Source organism: Nilaparvata lugens, chromosome 2 (genome assembly GCF_014356525.2).
Source record: "Nilaparvata lugens isolate BPH chromosome 2, ASM1435652v1, whole genome shotgun sequence".
NCBI lineage: Eukaryota > Metazoa > Arthropoda > Insecta > Hemiptera > Delphacidae > Nilaparvata > Nilaparvata lugens.
Window position 1 is genome coordinate 85766869 of NC_052505.1, and position 25681 is coordinate 85792549.

General features: G+C 34.6%; 1 protein-coding gene across 4 annotated transcripts in view; it reads right to left on the reverse strand.

Moving 5' to 3' along the window:
• Positions 1-1024: 1024 nt before the first annotated feature.
• The window catches only part of LOC111046304 (protein CEPU-1-like), a 150792-nt gene continuing 126135 nt past the window's right edge, over positions 1025-25681 (reverse strand). For 2 of the 4 annotated variants that reach the window (XM_039421975.1, XM_039421976.1), the window contains 3 exons: positions 20594-20728; positions 6729-6942; positions 1025-1713 (listed from right to left, as the gene is read on the reverse strand). In XM_039421975.1, coding sequence (XP_039277909.1) covers positions 1604-1713; positions 6729-6942; positions 20594-20728 — 459 coding nt within the window. In that variant the 3' untranslated portion in view covers positions 1025-1603. Of the gene's footprint in view, positions 1732-6728; positions 6943-20593; positions 20729-25681 lie in introns of all 4 variants that reach the window. The other 2 variants (XM_039421973.1, XM_039421974.1) reach the window with 1 other exon arrangement.

Sequence of the window (25681 nt, forward strand, 5' to 3'; positions counted from 1 at the left end):
TGTTTGCAGAGAATCAAATAATTTTGGAATCTGTGGAATTATTCCTAAAGACATAAAGACAATAGGAAGTTTCTCAAGAATCCAGAGGACACTCATTTAAAAATTTCCAGATTAAACATAGAAACATTGACATTGAATGAGTTACGACAAGAAATCGCCTGTTAAGTAATGGTTGAATTCTTGAATTAACTACTTGATTGTATAAGTGATGACGTCGATGGGCCAACAATCAAGGAATATGACTGATAGAAGGTTAAGTTATACTGTTTATTAGTCTAGCTTATGTCGATGGTGATGATAATAAGCTCATTCTCTGATGCTCGGATAAATTAAATTCGATTCGCAGAACATATAGTCCAAGAGTTTAGTTCTGTTCACGCACAACAAACATGGAGTCAAAGTGAAACTATTTAGATTGAAATAGTGAACATTAAGTTCAGTTCTATATGGAACAGCTTTAGAAGAGCATGACTGCTTAGTAGCTTGGGAACTTGTACAAGCTTCTATCAACCAACATTACTTTTGTGGCAGTACTTCAGTGAAGTAGATTTGCTAAAGCAAGTCCATTATCCTTTGGAACCAGACAAGCATCCACCCTAAACTGACAAGTCCTCAAATCACATTAGTACAGATTTATTCTACTCGAATAATATGATCGAAATCTCCAAATCTAGGTTTGATGAATGGAGTGTTGAATCTGAGAGATTTTCCTTTAAATCAAAGTATTGAGGGACACAACAACATACTGATAAATTAACAGAATCCCAATATTTGTCCATACTCTCAATTGATTGATTACTACGTGAAAAGAATTTTGATACACTGTACACATCTTATATTATTCTCTTGAAGATTATTGAGTGACTGATTACTTCATAAAAATCAGGTAAAAATTGAAGTCATGATGTCATTATCAACAATAAATTGGAACTTTTCTGTGGAAGAGTTCATGTATAGAAATAACATATAAGAGTTAACTATAACTTGAAACTGAGTAACAATAATAATTCAAATCTACTAATAATGTGTAGTAGAAACAGTGATGATGAAGGTCTACCCACATACAATACACGAATACAGTAAAAGTCAAAACTCATATTTGATTGGAAACATTGTTATTATATTATAATAATTTGTTTTTTATTATAATTCTATTATAACAAATAATATAAGTATACAAGTGGGATCAAGTGTTAAATTGATGTACTGTACCATACTTTGAAAGTGGTTGTTTACAAAGGGGAAAAATCTAGGTTTTAATGGTCGGTTGAAGTCATTTTATACATTGATAATCTTTTATTTTATATTTTTACGTGATTCCTATCCACATAATTCTAATGAATTAACGTGATAACGTTGATTTTTAAACAATTATTTCAAGTCGAAAGAAGATATTAGTTGAATTGTATGTACATATTTCAGCAATTTCACTACTATCATAATTATACGTTCATTTACAATATTGTCACCACCAGGGATCAGCGGTATTCACTCAGTCAAGTACACAAATTGGATCATCAAAACTCGCGCGTTTCAGTTACGGAAGCGTCTCACCATTCATTCACGAATAATTCAATTGCACTTTTTATATATTTCACATCTCTTATCTTGCAGCCAGCGCTACTAGTGGCATGACGATGAACCACATGAAGTTCGCGATGACGTCACTTCCTGAAGACGACTTTCTTCTTGATATGGCTGCCATCTTATCACCTGCAACATAATCCATAACTTGAGGGATCACATGAAAAGCATATATCAATGGCAACAGGAAGCTACTCAATTCAACAATTCAACATCCTTGTCTATTTTTATTAATATACACATATTACAAAGCTTCCCAACATACTTAGTAGTAGTAGTTTCCCTTACATCAGCTATCATTCATTTTTAAAATAATCCATTGTATTGAATATGGCAAGATGATTGATGAAATTCATCAATTCCAAGTAGCCTCAAATTGTGGGATCAAAAGTGTGAGCAAGAGACTGGGATTCTAGGAAATAGTAGCACTGTCTAACTTATGAGAGTTTAAGATTCTTTTAGGACTATTGAATGAATCACAGTGTCTTATCTTCCATAAATTTATGAAAAATTGGTGCCACACGGTAGTTTCAAGGTGTATGATTATGTCATTCAAATTAACTTGTGGTTCAGCTTATTTTGACTGTAAATAGCTCGAGTTTGAGACAGTTATTGAAGCCATCAAATCGATTCCACTTTGCTGAACAATCTACAAGAAAATTCTCTATATTCAAGCTCTGTTGTTCCAAATTCAAACCAATTTTTCAAAACGTCATTACAAATTAATAAGGTAAATATTATTAATTGAAATATGGCACTATCGGCAAAGAAAAACTTGTGCGCCGGCAGTGAGTTTGTACAACTATGAAAAACATATCAAAAGGCAAAGAGAGATAGAGCTTATTATGAACAACTAAACAGATAAAACTACAGAAAACTAGGTCACATCCCAATCATTACAAACCCACTGAAAATCATCAAACAAACACACAATCATTCTATACTCGCTGATTAAAAACGACAAGTGAGAAAAAAGACAGAACAATAGTGTTTAGTATTCATAGCAACTTTCAAGTCATTATTTATTTGGAATTATTTAAATGTGACCGCGCCAATTATGATCAATTTCTTGATTGCTGGACTTATCAAGAACTATTCGAGCTATTTAATTGTGTTTCCTCTATTTTAATTGCTAATCATCTATTCCTATAACATGTCATGTGCCATGACTCCATGAGACAAGTTTATGTTATTTTAGAAAAGTTTACAAATTGAAAAGTGGTTGACAAAGTTTTTACTTTGTGCTTAACTGCTTATTCATTATGGAGAAATGCCACAATTACTCACAGTACAACTCACAGTATTTATTGTTATATAAATATTTGGTATCAACAATTGGAAAATGTATTGGTATCGGTTTTTATTAGCAGACTTTTGTGAAAAGGTCCTCCTCAGCCTATGTTTGTACATCCTCTCTTCTCCTTTATTTCTAACCCCCTAATACCATTCAAATAGGAAGCTAGGACGAAGTCTCTTAGATTATCACACCACATTCACACAAAATCTCATACTATCTGAATTTCTAATCAGAGTCCTAATAAATTCATAGGGGATGAAGAAAGTATAATAATTTACTTTAATAATAATTGTACTTATATTATCTATATTAATATTAATATATTAGTACTTATATTTATCTTAAAATGTACTATGAATTAAAAATGTTCCTTCTACCAACTACTTCAAAATATAGAATGGGATTCAGTATGGAGGGAGGCGGAGCTTACATATCATTTGACAACAGTTCTCGCAGATTTAGAACCAATGAAAAATATATTATGGTTAGTCGAGACACTCAAGTGATGCTTAATGAGGAGCTGTTGGATGCTGTTTCGAAAATATAATCTATAATATGAAGTTTATTATTGTATAAAAGTCAACGATTGGAAATAATTCAAGTTTAGCCATGCCTCTATGGCTCTTTTTTGTGATTATTATTTCGGAAATTATTAAGTGGAAATTCACTTTCTAGTATATTTATGAATTTACTGCTAATGTAGTAAAGTTGCCTTCTAAGAAGAGCTGAGTTGGTGTTATATATTTCATATTTTCTTATTGTATTAGGTTTAAGATTATGATTCAATAGAATCAACAGTAATGTTGTCAACAGTTTGCAATTGAAATAATAACATTTTCTCGAATTTGGAGCTTATTTTAAATTTTAGGTGAAAATGTCACTGAACATTTATTGTAGAGATTTTCATGCTCAATCTTTTCCACTTGGATTTTTTTGTTTAAATTGTATCTGAAGCCTGATAATTGGGAATCTAAAATCAAACTTTGGGGCGGAACTCCTGGAATTTCTACAGATATTGGACTCGTGGCAGTTGATAGAGCTTATAAATGACTATTTTAGGTATAAATTTGATCAAAATCATTGGAGCCGTTTTCGAGAAAATCGCGAAAACCCCTGTTTTTAACAACATTTTCACCATTTTATCCGCCATCTTGAATTGCATTAGATCGAAATTGTTCGTGTCGGATCCTTATATTGGAAGGACCTTAAGTTCCAAATTCAAGTCATTCCGTTAATTGGAGATGAGATATCGTGTACACAGACACACATACACTCATACACACACACACACACACACACACACACACCACACACCACACACACACACACCACCCACACACACACACCCACAAATACAGACCAATGCCCAAAAACACTTTTTTGGACTCAGGGGACCTTCGAAACGTATAGAAATTTAGAAATTGGAGTACCTTAATTTTTTCGGAAAGCAATACTTTCCTTACCTTTGGTAATAGGGCAAGGAAAGTGGAATTGGTGCCCCACGGTAGTTTCAAGTTGTATGATTATCTAATTCAAATTAACTTGTGGTTCAGCTTATTTTGACTGTGAATAACTCGAGATTAAGACAGTTACAAGTTATTGAAACCATCAAATGTATTTCACTCTGCTGAACAATCTACACAATCTACAAGCTAATTCTCAGTATTTAAGCTCTCTTATTCCAAATTCAAACTCCGAAAAAAGTTATTACAAATATTGATAAAGTAAATATTATTAATTGAAATATGGTACTACCGGCAGAGAAAAACTTGTGCGCCGGCAATGAGCTTGTATGTACAACTATGAAAAACATATCAGAAGGCAAAGAGAGATAGAGCTTATTATGAACGACTAAACAGATAAAAAAGGTGACATTCCAATCATTACAAACTCACTGACAATCATCAAACAAAATCATTCTATACTCACCGATTACAAACGATAAGTGAGAAAAAATACAGAACAATAGTGTTTATTATTCATAGTAGCTTTCAATTCATTATTTATTTGGAATTATTTAAATGTAACCGCGCCAACTGTGATCAATCTCTTGCTTGCTCGTCTTATCAAGGACTTTTCGAGCTATTTAATTTTGTTTCCTCTATTTTAATTGCTAATCCTCTATCCCAGATGTGTCATGACACCATGAGACAAGTTTATGTTATTTTATAAAAGTTTACAAATTGAAAAGTGGTTGACAAAGTTTTTACTTTGTGCTTATTCATTATGGAGAAATACCAAAAAATCACTCACAGTACAACTATAGTTATATGAATATTTGGTCTCAACACTTGGAAAATGTATTGTTTTTTATTTGCAGACGATTGTGAAAAGTTCCTCCTTAGCCTATGTATATCCTCACTTCTCCTTTATTTCCAACCCCTAATATCCTTCAAACACTGTAGGAAACTAAGATAAAGTCTCTTAGTTTATCACACAACATTTATACCAAATCCCATCTTATACTCAACTAACTCATACTGAAAATATTCTGAATTTCTTATCAGAGTTCTAATAAATTCATAGGGGATGAAGAAAGTATAATAATTGAGGCGGTATACGGAAAAAGGGCACATATAACTATATGCCCTTTTTCCGGAGATTGCTTTATTGGAAAGTCCTAACTCCGCCTAATAAAGAATTTTTTCATTTCATCGGTCATCTCGTTCTACATTTATAACCTGAAAATCTCAAACAAAAATTTCGAAGACTGATGTTGGTACAACTGTTTATAAGTAGCTGTGTCAAGGAGGGATTTGGTGGTCAGTGAGACTATTTCTCCCTATGTATCTGTCAAAACTGTCATCAGAGTCAAATAAATTCACTATCATGAAATTATGTTATTATAAAGATAAAACAAGATCGTTCCTTAGTGTGCTCCGAAAGCACCAATACTGTGAATTTCAAACTATTCAAACCTATGCAACCTGCTATGCATATTTCAAAATTGATTTTTTCCAACATATATATTTAATAAAATGATTGAAAATTTGTATATGTATATAACTTTTTAATTTAAGAGAAATGGCGGCATTGAGTAGACTATTGAATAACATGAGTGTTTTCTAGTTAATCAAACCCAAATTTGTACAGAATAAATCTTTGCAAAAATGGCACATACAAGTAATTTTTCAAACATATCGATTGGAATGAATTAGAAATATAATCATATATCATTCTCGTTCAACATGAAATCAATAATTATAATGAATTTTGATTTGGTTCTAACAGAATGTTTAATTCAATTATACAATACATTGATCCATCCAAACTAAAAACTTTAATGCGATTTTATCAAATACAATTTTGCTCTATGTGCCATTTTTCCGAATACCGCCTCTATTGCTCCTATATTAGACTATATAATTATACTTTAATAATTATTGTACTATTCATTACAGTGAAAAATGATGAAAAAACATTGAAAATTGTGATTAAAACTTTTCATTGATTACAGAAAGACGTTTTTCACCTGATCTGAGAAAACATAACCATAGAGAAACAATAGCGTAAGTAGATATCCCATGGTATAGGGCGTTTATGTTGCAACTTTTACTGTTATCTCAAGCCGATTACTGTCTATTATTGTCTATTTTCACTGTTTTGTTCGGATGAGAGTGTATGAACGGCACAATATGAGAGACTACCAGCGTCATACAGCTTCACGGGAAAAAACTACGTGGACTATCGGCTTGAGATAACAGTAAAAGTTGCGACATAAACGTCCTATACCATGGGATATCTACTTGTGCTATTGTTTCTCTATGACATAACTTTGTTCCCTTTCTCATGTTGAAATATGAATCTTGGCATGATATTAGTTGAGTGATTTTGATTTGGTACTGACCTTCAGAGACGAACACGAATACAGAGGCAGGCTCAGTGTTGGAGGCACTGCAAGTGTAGTTGCCAGAGTCGACGTCGTGTGCATCGCGGATGGTCAGCTTCGACTGCGTTTTCGGTCCGGATTCGGTCTCCACTGAAATGCCTCCGCGCGCCGTGTCGTAGTTGATCATGCGGTTGTTGTGGAACCAGAAAACATACTGCGGCGGCTGAGGGCTCTGAAACACATCAAAATACTCACATGAGATTCACATTTCTCTCATATTTTGATGTAATCTACTAATATCTGGGCACCGAGCTTCGCTCGTTATTTTCACTTTCCTTGCCCTATTACCATAGGTAAGGAAAGTATTGCTTTCCGAAAAAAATTAAGGTACCCCAATTTCTAAATTTCTATACGTTTCAAGGTCCCCTGAGTCCAACAAACTGGTTTTTGGGTATTGGTCTGTATGTGTGTGTGTGTGTGTGTGTGTGTGTGTGTGTATGTATGTGTGTGTGTGTGTGTGTGTATGAGTGTATGTGCATCTGTGTACACGATATCTCATCTCCCAATTAACGGAATGACTTGAAATTTGGAACTTAAGGTCCTATCACTATAAGGATCCGACACGAACAATTTCGATCAAATGCAATTCAAGATGGCGGCTAAAATGGCGAAAATGTTGTCAAAAACAGGGTTTTTCGTGATTTTCTCGGAAACGGCTCCAACGATTTTGATCAAATTCATACCTAAAATAGTCATCGATAAGCTCTATCAACTGCCACAAGTACCATATCTGTAAAAATTTCAGGAGCTCCGCCCCATCAATGCAGATAGATTCCCAATTATCAGGCTTCAGATACAATTGAAACGAAAAAAATCAAATGGAGTAGATTGAGCATGAAAATCTCTACAATTAATGTTCAGTAACATTTTTACCTAAATTTGAAAATAAGCTTTAAATTTGAGAAAATGTGATCATTCAATTGCAAATTATTGTTGATTCTATTAAATCATTCACTATGCAGAGATAGCAGACCTCATGTGTGTCTCCAGCGTTATTGCCCTGTCACCAGCTGGCTCAAATCTTTGAATAGTAGACTTGAGATGCGCGGGAACACTAGCGTCAGGTGATCAATTTTCATAACGGCAAGGAAAGTTGTGTGAGTCCGCCACACCAGATTTTTACTTATTGATTAACAGAACACAATTCTCTAAAATGATCGTGTTTATATTTCACAGCTGGCTATAAATGTCATCTTATGAATTTCGGGGATGCGATATTTTGATTTTTCACATACTCACTCGCTCACTCACTTTTTTACTATCAACAGCTGTTTCAGCCAAGGGTGAATTATTCTTTTAATGACGTTCAGCGAGTTTTCCCAAGGATGAGACCTAGTGCAAATGAATGTTTATATCATAAACCTACTATGCTCCAAATTTCGTGGAAATCTTTAGAGCCGTTTTCGAGATCCGTTGAACATAAATAACCAGATATATATATTATTAAATAATATGAAAATACAGAAATTGCTCCTATTATAATAGGATTATCGAATTCTATATGGAATTATGGATTCTATAAACATAGATGTGAATTAAAGATTAAGATTTAGATTGGAATAAGATGTTGAGAGCCGACTTAGTGCTTTGATAATCATAAGGTCCGGTTTCCGAGTTCGGGATTAAGCTAAGTTCTAGACTTCAAACAGCTGGAATCAGAAAATTGGCTTTCCGAAATGGGGCGTAGTACCAGTAGTACAGTTTTTATGATAATCGTTATTTTCTCATTTCTATAATTGGAAACGTTTTTCTTTGACGAAATAAAACATTTCTAAATAATTCAAAATAGCTTTAACTTTACACTATTATTTCTCTTTATTTTATTTTGTATCCTATTTTCTAGTTCATCATAATCCTATTATATTAAGCGAGCAATTTCTGTATATCTGTTTATATTTTTATATCTGGTTATCTGGTTATTTTATATTTGGTTAACTGGTTATTTATGTTCAACGGATCTCGAAAACGGCTCTAACGATTTTCACGAAATTTAGAACATAGGTTTATGTTCTAAAATTTTTTCACGAAATTTAGAAGGATTATGATATGAAAATTCGATTGCACTGGGTCTCATCCTTGGGAAAACTCGCTGAACGACATTAAAAGGATAATTCATCCTTGGCTGAAACAGCTGTGGATAGTAAAAAAGTGAGTATGTGAAAAATCAAAATATCGCATCCCCGAAATTCATAAGCTGACGTATAGCCAGCTGTAAAATATAAACACGATCATTTCAGAGAATTGTGTTCTGTTCATCAATAAATAAAAATAACGAGCGAAGCTCGGTGCCCCGATATTTTAATTTGAACGTGGACTGCAACTACCGTTGCAGCTACCGTTTCGGAATGCCAATTTTCTGACTCCAGCTGTTTAAAGTCTAGAACTTAGCTAAATCTCGAGTTCGGAAACTGGTCCTTATTGTATATTGACAGTATCATAAGAATAATACATAGTTCAATACATTTATTGAAATATTTAATTTGATGAGAAGAAGCTCTAATTGACGACTTTCAGAAGAATATTATGCATTATAATTATTATTTGTTCATAAAGTCGTATGCCATAGGAGGGGGTCAGAGTTCAAAAGTTGGTTGGGCTCATTCATACTCAAACTCGTGTTGTAATGTTCACTTATTCAGTAATGCTATAACCTGATTACTCTAAAGCAGCGTTTACACCAAAGTCATTAAAAAATGTTTATTTTTCCGTCCTTATAGATTCTATTAGACTGAACGGAACTTGACAAACACATATGTTCATCATATGTGTATGATAAGTTATGTTCAATATTATAATAGAATCTATAGGACGGGGAAATTAACATTTTGTTCAGGCACGGCCCTAGGGACTTTGCCGCCCTGGGCGAGATCGGCAACCACCGCCCCCCCCTCTCTAGTATCCCGTCTATAGTCTGTGTAAAATAATTTGAGACTTGGCCCTCCATCCGAAGAAATTACAAGGTTGCCAATTCGTGTAAAATTGCAACTTTCTCAAATTTCCAATTCAACGTCAGAATTGGATGCATAATATCATCCCCGATATCCTAGTAGTGCTAAAAATGTTTCAGGGTTGAAGGATTAAAAGGAAATTCAACTTTTATGATAAAATTGGAAACATCGGGAAGACTAGTTTTTCTTTTGAATATCACTCCTCTCAGAATCATGGGGCGTCGTAATGCGTAATAATTTTATATCAAATTAAAGGAGATGGATGCATAATATCATCCTAGATATCCTAGTAGTGCTGAAACAGTTTCAGGGTTGAAGGATTAAAAGGAAATTTAACTTTTATGATAAAATTGGAAACATCGGGAAGACTTGTTTTTCTTTTGAATATCACTTCTCTCAGAATCATGGGGCGTCGTAATGCGTAATAATTTTATATCAAATTAAAGGAGAGAATGTCTCCTTTCTATTGGTGTCTGGATCATGAAATTTTCGACATGCTGGAAACTTCTTTCTTTCTAAAGATAAATAGTTTCATTACAGCCTTTCTAGAGGCAATCAGCTGCTTGCGTTTGAAATAATTCAGTCAAATATCTGTTAAATTGCCAGCCTTAAGCATACAATTTGTACACAATGCATACCATGCAGCCGCTCTCCTAACTTTAAATTTTTTTGGAGACTAAATACGATCTTCCAACTACTTTTCACAATTGAAAAAAATAATTTCAATTATTCCTGAGAAACTTTCTCGCTTTGTCTATATCAATGACTACAGTGTGAATGTCCCATCTTATTCAGTATTATATGCTGACGATACCACCGTTCTGAGCATTGATAAGAATGAGAAGGTTGTTTTAAGTCAACTCAACAATGCTTTAGAGAGTTCAAAGCGATGGTACACAGCCAATCACTTGGCATTGAATGAGAGAAAATGTGAAAATATAATATTCTCATTGAGAAATACATCTGGTGAACGGTATGAGAATTATAAGAACCCTGTGAAATTGTTAGGAGTCATGTTAGACAGTAAGCTGTGCTGGACCAGTCAAATTGATTTCCTTTGCAAAAACTATCCCGCAGCTTATACGCTCTGAAGAGACTGAGGCTTTGGGTCAGTAAAGAAGTGCTGATATCAGCCTATTACGGTTTATTTCATTCTCACTTGAGCTATGGACTTCACCTATGGGGGAACTGCAGTGGTATGAAGTGGGTTTTTGTATGGCAGAAAAAGGCAATTAGATGCATCGTTGGTCTGAGGAATGATGAATCATGCAAACAAGCCTTCCCAGAACTTCAGATAATGACACTGCCATGCATGTACATATTTTGTAATCTGATGCACATGATAAAAAATGAAACCAACTTCATACGACAAGAGAGATTCACAGCTACGCAACAAGACAGCGTTCGTTCCTGACAAACCTCATATCCGTCTCAACAAGACCTTCATGAGTCACAAGTTCCAGCAGTATCGAATCTTCAATAAGATGCCCCAGAGAATTAGACAACTACCGGAACCAAGATATAAGGCAGTTATTTGCAAGTGGCTGAAAGAAAAAGCATTTTATGATTTAAATGAATATATGAACTACACTGACATGCCTAGTGACAATCAATGACAGCATATAGATTATATGTGTATATATTGTATTTTGTTCGTTTCCAAACAAAATGACGATGCCTATTGTACAGTGTTTTATTTAATGGCAAATAAATATTCTTATTCTTATTCTTATTCCACTTATCTTTCCAAACAAAAAAGTTTCCAGCATGTCGAAAATTTAGTGTTTTCTACTCGAAATGTCTCGACATTGACGAACATAATCATTAATTGAAAAATAACTGTACGTCGGATAAAAATGATCCAGACACCAATAGAAAGGAGACATTCTCTCCTTTAATTTGATATAAAATTATTACGCATTACGACGCCCCATGATTCTGAGAGAAGTGATATTCAAAAGAAAAACAAGTCTTCCCGATGTTTCCAATTTTATCATAAAAGTTAAATTTCCTTTTAATCCTTCAACCCTGAAGCTTTTTTAGCACTACTAGGATATCGGGGATGATATTATGCATCCAATTCTGACGTTGAATTGGAAATTTGAGAAAGTTGCAATTTTACACGAATTGGCAACCTTGTAATTTCTTCGAATGGAGGGCCAAGTCTTAACTTATTTTACACAGACTATAATTCTAATTGTTAATCCCAGGTTCCACCCCTTCCTTGAGCGATCGCCTAACTATTATGTCTCCGCTGTGATGCGATCGCGCTATTCGCACCACAGAGTCCCAGTAAACTCTGAATAATTATTTACTAGGAATCCCAAGTGTAAATTGCATATTTTAAAACTATTTTTGTTTCATAAACTGTTTTATGTTTCTGGTTGCAGATATATTTTTTATAAGCCGACTTAAAAATCCACCCAAAGTTATTAGCTGTTCAAGTTACAATTTATTGACATTTAAACAAATAATATTCGGGGCACTGAGCTTCACTCGTTATTTTTATTTATTGATAAACAGAACACATATTCTTTAAAATGATCGTGTTCATATTTTACAGCTGGCTATATGTCAGCTTATGAATTTCGGGGATGTGATATTTTGATTTTCCACAGATGCACTCGCTCACTCACTCTTTTACTATCTACAGCTGTTTCAACCAAGGATGAATTATCCTTCTCATGTCATTCGGTGAGTTTTCCCAAGGATGAGACCTAGTGCAATCGAATTTTTTTATCATAAACCTACTACTATGTTCCAAATTTCTTGAAAATCGTTAGAGCAGTTTTCGAGATCCGTTTGACATAAATAACCATAAATAAATATAAATAACCAAATATAAAAATACAGAAATTGCTCGCTTAATATAATAGGATTTGACAAATATTGGGGAACAGTAGCACAAAATATCTGATTAAACTATTTTTATGTTTGGAAGCAATACGGTACACAATAAAAAACAGGCTGTGCAAAGGCTAAGAATTAACTCTCCACTGGTGATATTTTTCAAAGTTTTTATATTTGTATATTATCAAGCTATCAAGATGAAAAATTTTTCTTAAGCTGCATTTACACCAAATTAATTAACAAAATGTTGATAACTTAAATCCTTATAGATCCTATTAGATTGAACATAACTTATCATACACATGATGAACATGTGTTTGTCAAGTTTCGTTCAATCTAATAGAATCTATAAGGATTAAGTTATTAACATTTTCTTAATAACTTTTGTGTAAACGCAGCTTTAGGAAAACATTTTTTTCCGATCTTTACTTTTTGAGATATGAGCGCTTAAAGTTTTAATTTTTTGGACGAAACATTTCAAATTCGGTAAGAGATAAATCCATGAGATTTAAAAGATGAATTCTTCATGGTATTGTTGATTGAATTGAAAAAAAAAATTCTGAAAATATCAATTTTTGAGAAAATTATTCAATTTACTAAAAATGACCAAGAATAACGTTTAGTTGAGTTATTTTTTGTCATTTTTGGTAAATTGAATAACTATCTCAAAAACTGATATTTTCAAAATTGTATTGTTCTATTCAATCAACAGTACCATGAAGAATTCATCCTTCAAATCTCATGGATTTATCTCTTACCGAATTTGAAATATTCTGTCCCAAAAATTTAAACTTTAGGCGCTCATATCTCAAAAAGTAATCATTGAAAAAAAATGTTTCCTAAGAAAAAAGTGTTCAACACACCTGTTCAATTAAATAGGGCTCGTCTGACCTTTGCATGGGAAAATTCCTTCACCAATCTTGAAGATCTAGTGACTGAGCTATTTTATGTTCGCTAGACCACTCAGACGTTCCTGGGATTTTTTTGATGTTAGAAAAGTTTTCAAGCTCAAGTTTGGAAAAGCTTCTTATATAATTTACTATTCATATTCAATATTATGAATTTATTACTGTATTTTTGAATTTTCCATTCCTTAAAATTTGCCGCCCCTAAAATCTGCCGCCCTGTGCGGCCGCCCGGTCCGCCCACCCCTGGGGCCGGCCCTGATTTTGTTAATAACTTTGGTGTAAACGCAGCTTGAAATTTCCGTTCAAAAGGCTCTCGAAACTTTCATGTGTGAATGTTTATTTATTTACAAAAAAAAAAAAAATACATACAGGCATGGGAAAAACAGGCATTATAGCTCAAAACTGTTCCCGATTCAACATAACAAAGTTCTTCATAATTATCAAGAGAAAAAAGTTAATGAAAAATTGAAAATGATTAAAAATAAGAGATAAACCAATAGGAAATATTAAGAATATTAATAAAAATAAGTACTAATTCAACAAATAAGACAGAATATGATTTATGAATGTGAGAGTAGGCTACAATGAAACAGAATTTCGTACCACTCCAAAGAAACACAGTTAAGAGAAGAGAAAAAAATCATAATATGTTATACTATGTGAAACGTTAACATTAATAATGTTGAAACGGAGACTATCTCAGATGATTGGCGCTGGTTGAAACTGATCATAGTGACTGGTTTTATAGTTACTGTAGTTGAAAGCTAAATAATGAGAGCTCTCACTGTGATAAGAGTTCATGCGATAGAAGTATTCAACTTCAAAAAGTGGAAAATTGTTCATTTGTTCATTGTGCATGAGTAATGAGTTCCCGAAAATGATACAGGCCATCGCACATAGAAATGTGTTCAACCCATCCAATAATGTATGGTTCTTATCATATCCTTGGACTCAATTCCATGGTAAAAGCTGGATTGAGAAAAGACCGCCAAAGAGTTATTGAAAAAAGATGATACTCAGCTGTAGCCTCGGAAAGTATCGTTTTCCTAATTAGAGAAAAATTATTTCGCAGCGTTGATCACCGTTCTGGTCCCTATTATACGGCTTCTCAGTGAAAAAAGTGTACCATCCTTTCAACCTACATAGACAGTCTCCGTCTCTCAAAACAAAGCCCAATAATAAAAGCTTCGAAAAAACAGCGAGGGCTCTCTCTATCACATTTTTTCAAGACAAACCCTTTTTTACACATTTTCTTCACGGCTCTCAACGTTCCTTTTCTCTTTGCCATTTGTAACTAATTAACACTCTTTTTTATAATTAGGGGTGTTCGGAGAATCATTGTGATACGCCATAAGTCAAGTGAATTTCCGACATTTATTTCGATCACTCTTATTGAACCTTTTTATAACCTGAATTATCGTGAATGGATAGAAACCAAATTGTCGGTGTGATGTTAAGGCCATCTGTTATATGAAATATTAGTTATTACATTACTAAAAACGATGCTACATTATATAAAAGACTATTGAGTATGTTGGCTCTGGAAAAATGCATTATGAAAATGGTAATTAAGGCTGTTCGGAACACTTTTTTTTTATTAATCAAATTGGATAATCTTTTTCAATATAATTGTTAAGATCATTATAAGTCTGAGAAAAAGTCACGGGCTGTTGAAGTGCTAACTTCCAGATTCCGTTTTCTTTCCAGATCATAAACGGTTTCGACTATATTATTAGAACCTCTTCTAAAAATTCAAAAAATGTATCTTTTCAAACTAAAACATTTTATTCCCCATATCGTTCATAAATAAAAAAGTAACATTTTTTGTAAATTCGATAACTTGTTTATTTTGGCATTAATCGCGAAAAACGCATATTTAAACAAAGTCAATGATATACTGAATTAATTAAAAAAAAACTCCAATGGACAATTCAAAACCGTTTATGATCTGGAAAGAAAACGGAGTTTAGCACTTCAACAACCCATATCGCTTATTGGACCACTTAAAAATTCCAGTTGTCACTTTTTCTCACTCTTCTAATCTTAACAATTATATTGAAAAAGATTATCCAATTTAAATAAAAATAAAAATGTGTTCCGAAAAGTCTTAATAATTTTTGTAGGCTCCTTGTGAACTGTAAATAAATTACTTTTTGTCACTTGAATCAAATAATAATAGATAGCTTCTTCATTCAAGAGTTTTCATATTTTTCTGAGAACAGTTCTCGTGTTTTGCACTTTGAGTGACACTCATAAACTAAAATCGAATATGAATAAATAGGGAAGCAAGAAGTGGTTGTGCAAGTAGTAGAAACAACCAGCTTCACTGGCGTTGATCATTATTTCAGCCAATTGATGTGACAGTAATAGGGAAACTATCTTGTCAAATTATGCAAATAGAATAATTATGTAGATAGACGTAAATGGCAAACTGACGAGCTTTTCACAAACACATCACATCTCGTAACATATGCAGGTACCTTTTTCGTCTGCTAAATCCCTAACTGATGCATTCAAATATATATTACTTGAGGGACTTCAAATGTTCAATATTATAATACGAGCATGGAACCAATTCAGTGGATTATTCATTCTATCCTCCCAATCTATCAAAGCTGCATAGTGGCCAAAATACACTCAGTGCCGTGGCAACAATATAATTTATGCATTCACGTCATGCATTGTGAGTTAGTCATGCACTGTTTGAGAAGCCAACCTGTGGAGCTTTGTTCAGATAATGCTCAGATAACCAATGTTCTCAATGCACAATCAGTAGTTCAGGTTATCACTGAGTCCGATAACCTGTTTAATCCAGGGAATTGGTGATGGATTATTTGGTTATTATAATATGAAATCGCTTTGTTTGAAGGTATAAAATGACGGATTAATCGATTATTATAATATGAAATCGCTTTGTCCAAATCAATAAAATATCGTAACAACGATTTCAAAGTTGACTCTCAGATTGTTATGTTTTTCAGATTGAAATTGTACGGGTATTGCTGATTCGACGCCTTGTGAGATCGGTCTCCCCTGTTTTGAATTCTTGACGGAATGTATCTGTAATGTATTTGCCAACTGTTAACGAATTGTACTCTAGAAGAGATACCAACTCCATGAACTCAATAGATAATAGAATCCCTTCTACAAGATAGTTATTCAACGCCCACATACCAATAATCAACATGCATGAGAACAGTTCTCGTGTTTTGCACTTTGAGTGACACTCATAAACTAAAATCGAATATGAATAAATAGGGAAGCAAGAAGTGGTTGTGCAAGTAGTAGAAACAACCAGCTTCACTGGCGTTGATCATTATTTCAGCCAATTGATGTGACAGTAATAGGGAAACTATCTTGTCAAATTATGCAAATAGAATATGTAGATAGACGTAAATGGCAAACTGACGAGCTTTTCACAAACACATCACATCTCGTAACATATGCAGGTACCTTTTTCGTCTGCTAAATCCCTAACTGATGCATTCAAATATATATTACTTGAGGGACTTCAAATGTTCAATATTATAATACGAGCATGGAACCAATTCAGTGGATTATTCATTCTATCCTCCCAATCTATCAAAGCTGCATAGTGGCCAAAATACACTCAGTGCCGTGGCAACAATATAATTTATGCATTCACGTCATGCATTGTGAGTTAGTCATGCACTGTTTGAGAAGCCAACCTGTGGAGCTTTGTTCAGATAATGCTCAGATAACCAATGTTCTCAATGCACAATCAGTAGTTCAGGTTATCACTGAGTCCGATAACCTGTTTAATCCAGGGAATTGGTGATGGATTATTTGGTTATTATAATATGAAATCGCTTTGTCCAAATCAATAAAATATCGTAACAACTATTTCAAAGTCAGATTTTTTTGTTTTTCAGTTTGAATTGTACGGGTATTGCAGATTCGATGCCTGGAGAGATCAGGCTCCCCTGTTTTGAATTCTTGACGGAATGTATCTGTAATGTATTTGCCAACTGTTAACGAATTGTACTCTAGAAGAGATACCAACTCCATGAACTCAATAGATAATAGAATCCCTTCTACAAGATAGTTATTCAACGTCCACATACCAATAATCAACATGCATGAGTAGAGTATTATTCTTTTACAGCACTACCCTCAAGTGATTGTTCTCTATGTAAGTACTATCATAGAGAAACAATAGCGTGAGTAGATATCCCATGGTATAGGGCGTTTATGTCGCAACTTTTACTGTTATCTCAAGCCGATTACTGTCGATTATTATCGATTTTTACTGTTTTGTTGGGGTGAGAGTGTATGAACGGCACAATATGAGAGACTACCAGTGTCACACAGCTTCAAGGGTAAGAACTACGTGGACTATTGGCTTGAGATAACACTAGAAGTTGCGACATAAACTCCCTATACCATGGGATATCTTCTTACGCTATTGTTTCTCTATGGTACTATGGTTATTTTTTTCGTTAAGGCTACTCTTGAATAGAAATTAATAAGAATAGAAAAGTATAGATAATTAGTATATCTAATATATATAGATAATAAGTATAGATTAATAAGAATAGAAATAGAATAGAAAGTCAGGAGCAAAAGAGATGGGGTCTACCGCAGTCAGATTTGTGTGAGTGTGGCCAAACACAAACCATGAGCCACATAACTGCTGAATGCCCAATCCATTCTTTTGAGCGAGACCTATTCCATGAGAGCTGCATGAAGCCACAGAGCTGTAGACTGGTTAAAGCAGCTGAGAATAGAACTGTGAGTGACTCTGGAAGAGGAACCAACTGAATATTTTTATTTTCAGGCTAGGCCTGAAACTGATATTCTATGTTCTGGAGACGAGGGTCTAAGACCTGATTATTAATTTTATTTCCTGAAAAGAATTTCAAGGCTGGTGTTGGCGTTGGACCATACGACTGAATGAATGAATAGAAATAAAAAATGAAAATCCAAGTTATCTGAATTACTTGATAGCTACACCATGGCCAAAACATGTCGTAAATGAACTATTTTAAAAAAGGGTACTCAGATTTTTATTTGTATTTCTATAGGTACTATGATTTATAATCTTTAAGTCTGTGCAAACCTTAGTTTGCAGCACGGGGCTTCATGGCTATTTTATTCCAATACAACAATAGGAGTACACTGTTGCCGTTTTTATGCCGATTCTATCAATTAAAGTACACAAATTGGGTCATTAAAACTCGCGCATTTCAGTTACGGAAGCGTCTCAACATTCATTCAGGAATAATTCGATTGCACTTCTTATATATTTCACATATCTTAAATCCAAGTAATCTGAATTACTTGATAGCTACATCATGGCCGAATTATGTCTTAAATGAACTATTTGAAGAAAGGGTAGCCTACTTTCATAGGTCTGTGCATATTTCACAAGTCTGTGCAAACCTTAGTTCGCAGCACGGGGCTTCATGGCAAATTTCATTTCAATTTAACAATAAGATATACATTATTGCCGTTTTTATGCCGATTCTATCAAAAAGGTCTACGCTCTCCTTTTCGTTCTTTCTCTCACACAATAAGCTTAAGGGCTCTCTGCATCCTGTGAAATCTGGCAGCACTGTACTCCATAAGAACAATGCTGCGAACTTAGGGAGATTTTTCGTAAAAATCCAATTTCCCCTAAACAAATAATTCCATCTCAAACATAAACGGCTGACAAATCTGTGACAAGCGCATTACTCCAGATGACATTGCATGCACTTGCAGGTTTGCAATGTTTGTCAGAGTGGGAACTTCACATCGACTGACAGCTACACTACTACTAGTCAACAGCATCCTTGCTGCTACGATCATTGTTTAGAGGGTGACGTTTGGAGGACCACGTTTCAAGAGGACAGCTGTTGAAGTTGAAGTGTATCTCTGGCCATTCACTGAATGAACAATGTGCTCCACTCACATTCCTACATTGGAAATTACTGGCGACCCTATTGCTCCAAATCACTTTTATTGTTTCCAATTATTGTGTGACAAACCACTTCATCTATCATGAATTGGACGATAGTCGTGCTTTATAGATCAATTGGATTAGTTTGCATTGACCCGGAGAAATATCCAATTGAAAAGCGATGAAGTATTTTCAATATTTTCGATATGCTTCGATTGGTTTTGTTGAATTTACATTGATGATTATTTATTTCAATAGAACAAACTAGAAGTTTTGCTTGATAGATTATTACATCAATTTGATTGGCTTGCATTGACCTGGAGAAATTATCTGATCTGAATAACGGTGAAGCTTGTAATGTTATCCATATGCTTGCATTGTTTTATCGATATGCTTGGATTGTAATACGAGATTGGTGCTTTATTACGATAGAGCAGACTGATAGCTTTGTTTTTGCGAACTTAAAATTAAATTCCGGCTTCTTTCGTATTCACACTACTATTTATATAATTTATGAGTGGTCCAATATAATTTGAAGTAGAATTTGAATGGCGTTTCATCCATTACTCATTATACTGATCATTCATCTATGATATTAACCACGGATTGAACAAATTATCTCTCAGTTTTTTGTGGAGTTCTATGATAAATGCAGTGTCCATCCTTATAAATTTCTTTAGAAAATTCAGTCCATCTCTGTTATTTGAGAAAGAACTTGCTATATATTATAAGTATTAGTTCTTTGGAATTGAATAAGTTCGTTGATTTCTTGTTGATGAGCTATTCTCATAATGCCAAACTGAATTAATTGTTTGCTGTATTAAACATGGATGTTTAACGAATTGAATAAGTTCGTTGATTTCTTGTTGATGAGCTATTCTCATAATGCCAAACTGAATTAATTGTTTGCTGTATTAAACAAGAATGTTTTATTAATAGTCGACTCTCAGTACAAAAGATTGAGAACGACCGTTTGGAGACAAGGACAAAAGACCGCTTAACGGTCGCTTCCCAGATGAATTATTTGGACTTCACTGGACTTAACCTCTGTACTTTATTGGACAATTTTCGGCGTTGCAATCACTTTTCATATTATGTAATATTTGGAAATGAATTGATGTGACCTTTACGAAGGATCGATGAGTCATGTCTGAAGGCGTGGGCGTCCACTCGATAAGCTATCAAATTTGAGTTAAGTTATTCATGGAAACGTACCTTGTCGATCATGCAGACGAGACTTATGACGCTTCCAAGATCTATGTGATGCTCTCCACTTCCCACAATGTACGCCTCTGGCACGACAATATGCAGGTTCACGAAGTGAGACATTATTCCAGTTCCTGTTGATACCTGGAACAAATGAGTATTTCAAATTTATTCAGGTGTCAATCAGAAACTCTCATGGTAAATTACCCGATATCGAGAGAAGCCAACGTCGGTTAATGGAGATTTACAGAACGTGGCATTCTCGTGCGATGGACTCTACAATTGAAATATAGTTTTTGGAAGAGATATTCTTCTGTACTGAACTTCCACAGACACTACGAATCATATGAGAATATTAATCTTCTTTATTTCATATTAAAAACCTGCGGGAAGCGTTTAATTGCACAACCAATGAACTGTTTAGAGCGGCTGTGAACAAGGTAAAAATTGCCATCATGATTGTCAACCTCCGAAATGGAGACGGTACTTAGAGAAGAAGAAGATTTTATATTCTATAGAATTTCAAGGGTGTTGGTTGTGTTCAAACTATGAACTTGTGATTATTTGTTATCAAATGTTCTGCAAAGTTAGATTCCCCATGATTATCATAGATATTCATATTATCATAGATTCTCCAAAGATTGCTGAATAATCTATCCACCATACTTTTTTCATACCCATTTGTGACAGCTATCTGTTTAATTTTAGGGTATGAAGAAAGTATGGTGGATAGATTATTCAGTAAAATTAACAGACAAATTTCAATCAATTAAGCTTGAGCAATCAATTAAGTTTGAGCTTGTAGGCTCAAACTGTGAGAAGACCTGGATAACAATCCCATATTCAAGCTTTGTATCTGATAAGATAGGTAGGAATTGAAGAGGAATGGATTTCATGTTGCTTTCAAGTCCGAACCGATTTTAGCTGGAGTAAAAACAAAATTGATATTTGGGATAAAAATGGGGTGTACAAACTTGAATGTGGTGATTGTAATGCTTGTTATGTGGGCTAAACAGGTAGAAATTCTAAAAGTAGAATTAAAGAACACATCAGAGATTGGAATAAACAAAATGGGGAATCCAACTTTGCAGAAAATTTGAAGATTATAACAAATAATCACAAGTTCACAGTTGAGGAGGATGTTGAGTCTGTGCATGTTAATAACAAAGGCAGATATTTGAATATTCTAGAGGCTTTAAAAATAACAAGAGTAATTGAGGAAAATTCCCAGTATAGTTTAAATGACCAGATTCATTTCAACCAATACAACAATACGAATTTGGTTTTATCATAAAATTGTAAGCATATATTAGTCAATGATTTTTCCATTTACATATTTGTTTTATTATCTTTCACTGGTTTTCTTGATTCTTATTTTGTACTGAAAGTAAATTTTGTTATCATGGCGAGTTTGTTGCTTAAGCCGCCATTTTGCGACACCGTTGAGTGGGAGGAGACTGTCTAGCTGGGCCAATGGCAGGCGTTCATGCCTTTGACCAATAGCAGTACTCGCCTATTAGTACAAATTCAGCTGCTCTTGTATTTAGTTCAAGTTTATCAGAGATTGACAATGGTGTAATAACCGAAACCGGTCTTTCCAAGTATCAATAAATCTGTGGTTTTTTTACAATTTCTTAGTCTTTTTCTTTTAATGTTTTTATATACATACATGCTCGTGGAAGTATGACCCAGATAACCCGGGATCTTGGGGTCCAGAGCTATACCCAACTAAAACAGCTGGCTCTGGACAGACAAAGATGGAAAGCTGCCAACCAATCGGACGATTGAAGCAGAAGAAGAAGAAGATACATACATAATCAATGAAACGTATTTAGGACCTACGTTTGACCTATTCTATTGAATTTTTTTTACACTCAAGGCATATAGGAGTTGGGAAGCATCTTTAATGAGTGTCAGAGTTGATTAGGGCGTAAACGTAATGACGTTTACACTTGACACGAAATTGCGCGCTAGCCAGCCGTGGTGGTTGTTACTTCCAATGTATGGAGCATACTTCAGAACATAGTAGTAAGCTATAGAATAATGCAGAGGGGCATAAAAGCGTACGAGTTTTTCAAAGTGTTGTTCATAAAACTGTTTCATTCTGGCAGCTCAATGTGGTAGCTCCTACCAACTTCTACTCTCTTGTAAAAAGCCCACCTGTGTGTTCACTGACACTAAAAAACATATTGTGAATATATATGCACAGTGCTGCTCGTAAAATTCGTGGAAGAGCAGTGGTGTCCTCTCATGATGGAAACTGGAGCACAAAACAATATTCAGGATGTGTTCAACTCTGAGGACGATGTCAATGATGTGTCAATAATACTGAATTTGTTATCGCGGTTGTGATCAGTTTGGAGAATGGGTCACGTAATTCATCTATAGGGAGAAATTACGAATGGACTTGTCAGTATTGAACGAAATCCCCTTGGAGTTTAAAGTATCGAAAATATGCCAACTTTCAAACTCATTAAGATTAACGTTAAACGTTTTTGAGTCACTGATTAGCTTGATATAAGCTTCTCACCACTCAAATGATAGACTCATTAACAGACATAATTATATCTTCAAGTAAATGATGAATTCAAGTTTTTTTGTATTTAATTTTTTTCACAAGAAAGCACTGAATAAGAGAGGAAAACTAAGGATACTCCTTGTACTATTTCTCTCCCAAATTTAGATAATATAATCCGAAAAGAGGTTATGATTCCACTTTTCTGAAATTTAGTTATTTTTCACTCAAAAACAACAGAAAATAAGAATTTTGATGGTTGAGAAACTGGATAGAGAACAAAAATATTACACTCAAATCACTATCAATTAAAAAATGTTCACGAAACAGAATTTAGAGTATTCATATTTTATTTGCATTTATATATTCTTCACAGCAAAATCAATTTCACTAGTCTTTGCTCTTGTGCTAGTGTTAGCTAGGTAGTGTCGTCAACTAAAGGTAAAAACAGTACGGACATGTGGCGGTTTGGCTTTCAGTTTCAATTGATGCCATTAATCAGGTGGCAGGCATCTTAACATCTCAATATCACCGTACTATAACGCGTTTCCTTCTTCTCACTCTCATGCTTGTGATAAATGCAGGTCAATCACGAGCGCGACCTATAGTCTGTCCAAACTACCATGAGCACTGAAAGATTAAGCCGACCAACACGCTCAGGCACACACGTCCAGCCTACCTGCGCCATTGATATACTAGATATACTACGTAGTATACAGGTAAGTAGTATACAGCATTACTCACACACACAAAAGGAGACTGCGCTTGTGTGTGTGAGTAGTAGGAGGGTCGGCCTAATCCTTCAGAGCTCATGCCTGTTTGGACAGAGTATAAACTGAGACCTGAACATCGATCTGTCCGTTTCATTCGTATCCTCACCTGCTTTGCTGTGAATTGAAGTGCTATAAGCTCAGGCAACATCAATTCTATTGTAACAATATCATACTATAATATTTACTTCACATGTTATATGCCTTCATGTACGTCACAATATTTATCTCAAACTCTGCGCCAGATTCAATGAAATCGATTAGTAGGAATCCATGATTCATATATTAATTCCTGAGAAGATTTTTTGTATTAAAATTTTATTCATTCATACAGCACATTGACACATCATGCTTATGCACAAACCAGTCCCTATTCCAGTTTATTCAACATTCCAAATTTAGGTTATAAGTGACAAAATGTAAGTCACATTGTACAGAGTGGGTGAAAAGTCCGAGAACGGCTCAATATCTCATACACAAAGGTAATTTGACGGTGGGTTAGATTGGGGATCCTACTCAAATTGAAAATATTACTTTACTATGGCTTCAAAAATCTGGTCCGCCATCTTGGATACGCCATTTTGAATGCAACTTTTGTTTTTTAAGAAGGAAGGTGGTCATGCGATACATCATTTCGATGCGGAATTTCAAGAGAAAATGAATGGTCGAGATCTCAAACCGTTTTTAAGTTATTCACATTATTAATCAAAACTATTCAAACAGGAAGGGAACAAAAATCACAAGTTGTTGAAAACGTATTTTATGGGTTTATAAGGAGCAGCCTACTGAAATCAATATTCTAGTTAGAAATTCATGACTAGTACTGCAGACAGATCGGGAGGTTAGGGATCTTTGATAAATACCAAGTACTCTAGTGAACGATGAACTTGTTGATGGTACTATTGAACTTGCCATCGCCCTCCAAACCTAATCTGAACATCATTGTTGAATATCGGGGATGATGCGTAGGTACCAGGTAACAGCGGCACATGAATGCGCCGATCTCTTGTCCGATCCGGGACAAGAGCTGGCTGCACAACTCAACATGGCTGCCGCTGCTTCTATTGCAAGATATTTGAAGAGGGATGAGGATGATTGGAATGGGAGAACAGTCAACATCAGGAGTAAACTGGAGCTGCTTGCTGCTTCGTAGGCAAACAAGACCCAGACACGAGTGATTTCTGCCTCGTCTTCTCCAGCTGAAACAATGGACCGACTCACTGGAGCTTCCAGTTCCCAACAGATTTTCCAAAGGTATTCTTGGATGCGGGCAACAATAGACCCGCCGATGCAAACAGAGTCCGAGTGCTATTTCGACTTACCTCTTCAATCTACTTGTCTATTCTTCTACTACTGCTGTTTGCATCTTATGTTAGCTTCGAACTACATTATTCTGTAGCTAAGTGAAAATATTCAGTGGCTACATAGTATGACTTACGTGGGCTCAGTCAAAAATATCACAGGGACATGAACATTTTAAACTATCACAGGCATTGTAGATCATCGTATATAGTAAGAAAATTATGGGGATTTTCTCTCTCGATTAAAAAAAACAAAGTTGCATTCAAAATGGCGGACTTTTGAATTCATAGTAAAGTAGTATTTTCAGTAGGATCCCCAACCACACTCACCTTGAAATCACATTGCATATAAATGCATATAAATGCAATAGGCTTTTCAAGACATGGCATGTGATAAATAAATCAATCAATCTCCCGCTCCTGGTGTTTGCATCATATACTAGCTCCAAACTACAACATACTGTAGTTCAGTTACTACGTAAGCTGAGCTGAGTTTTGAATAATATCACAG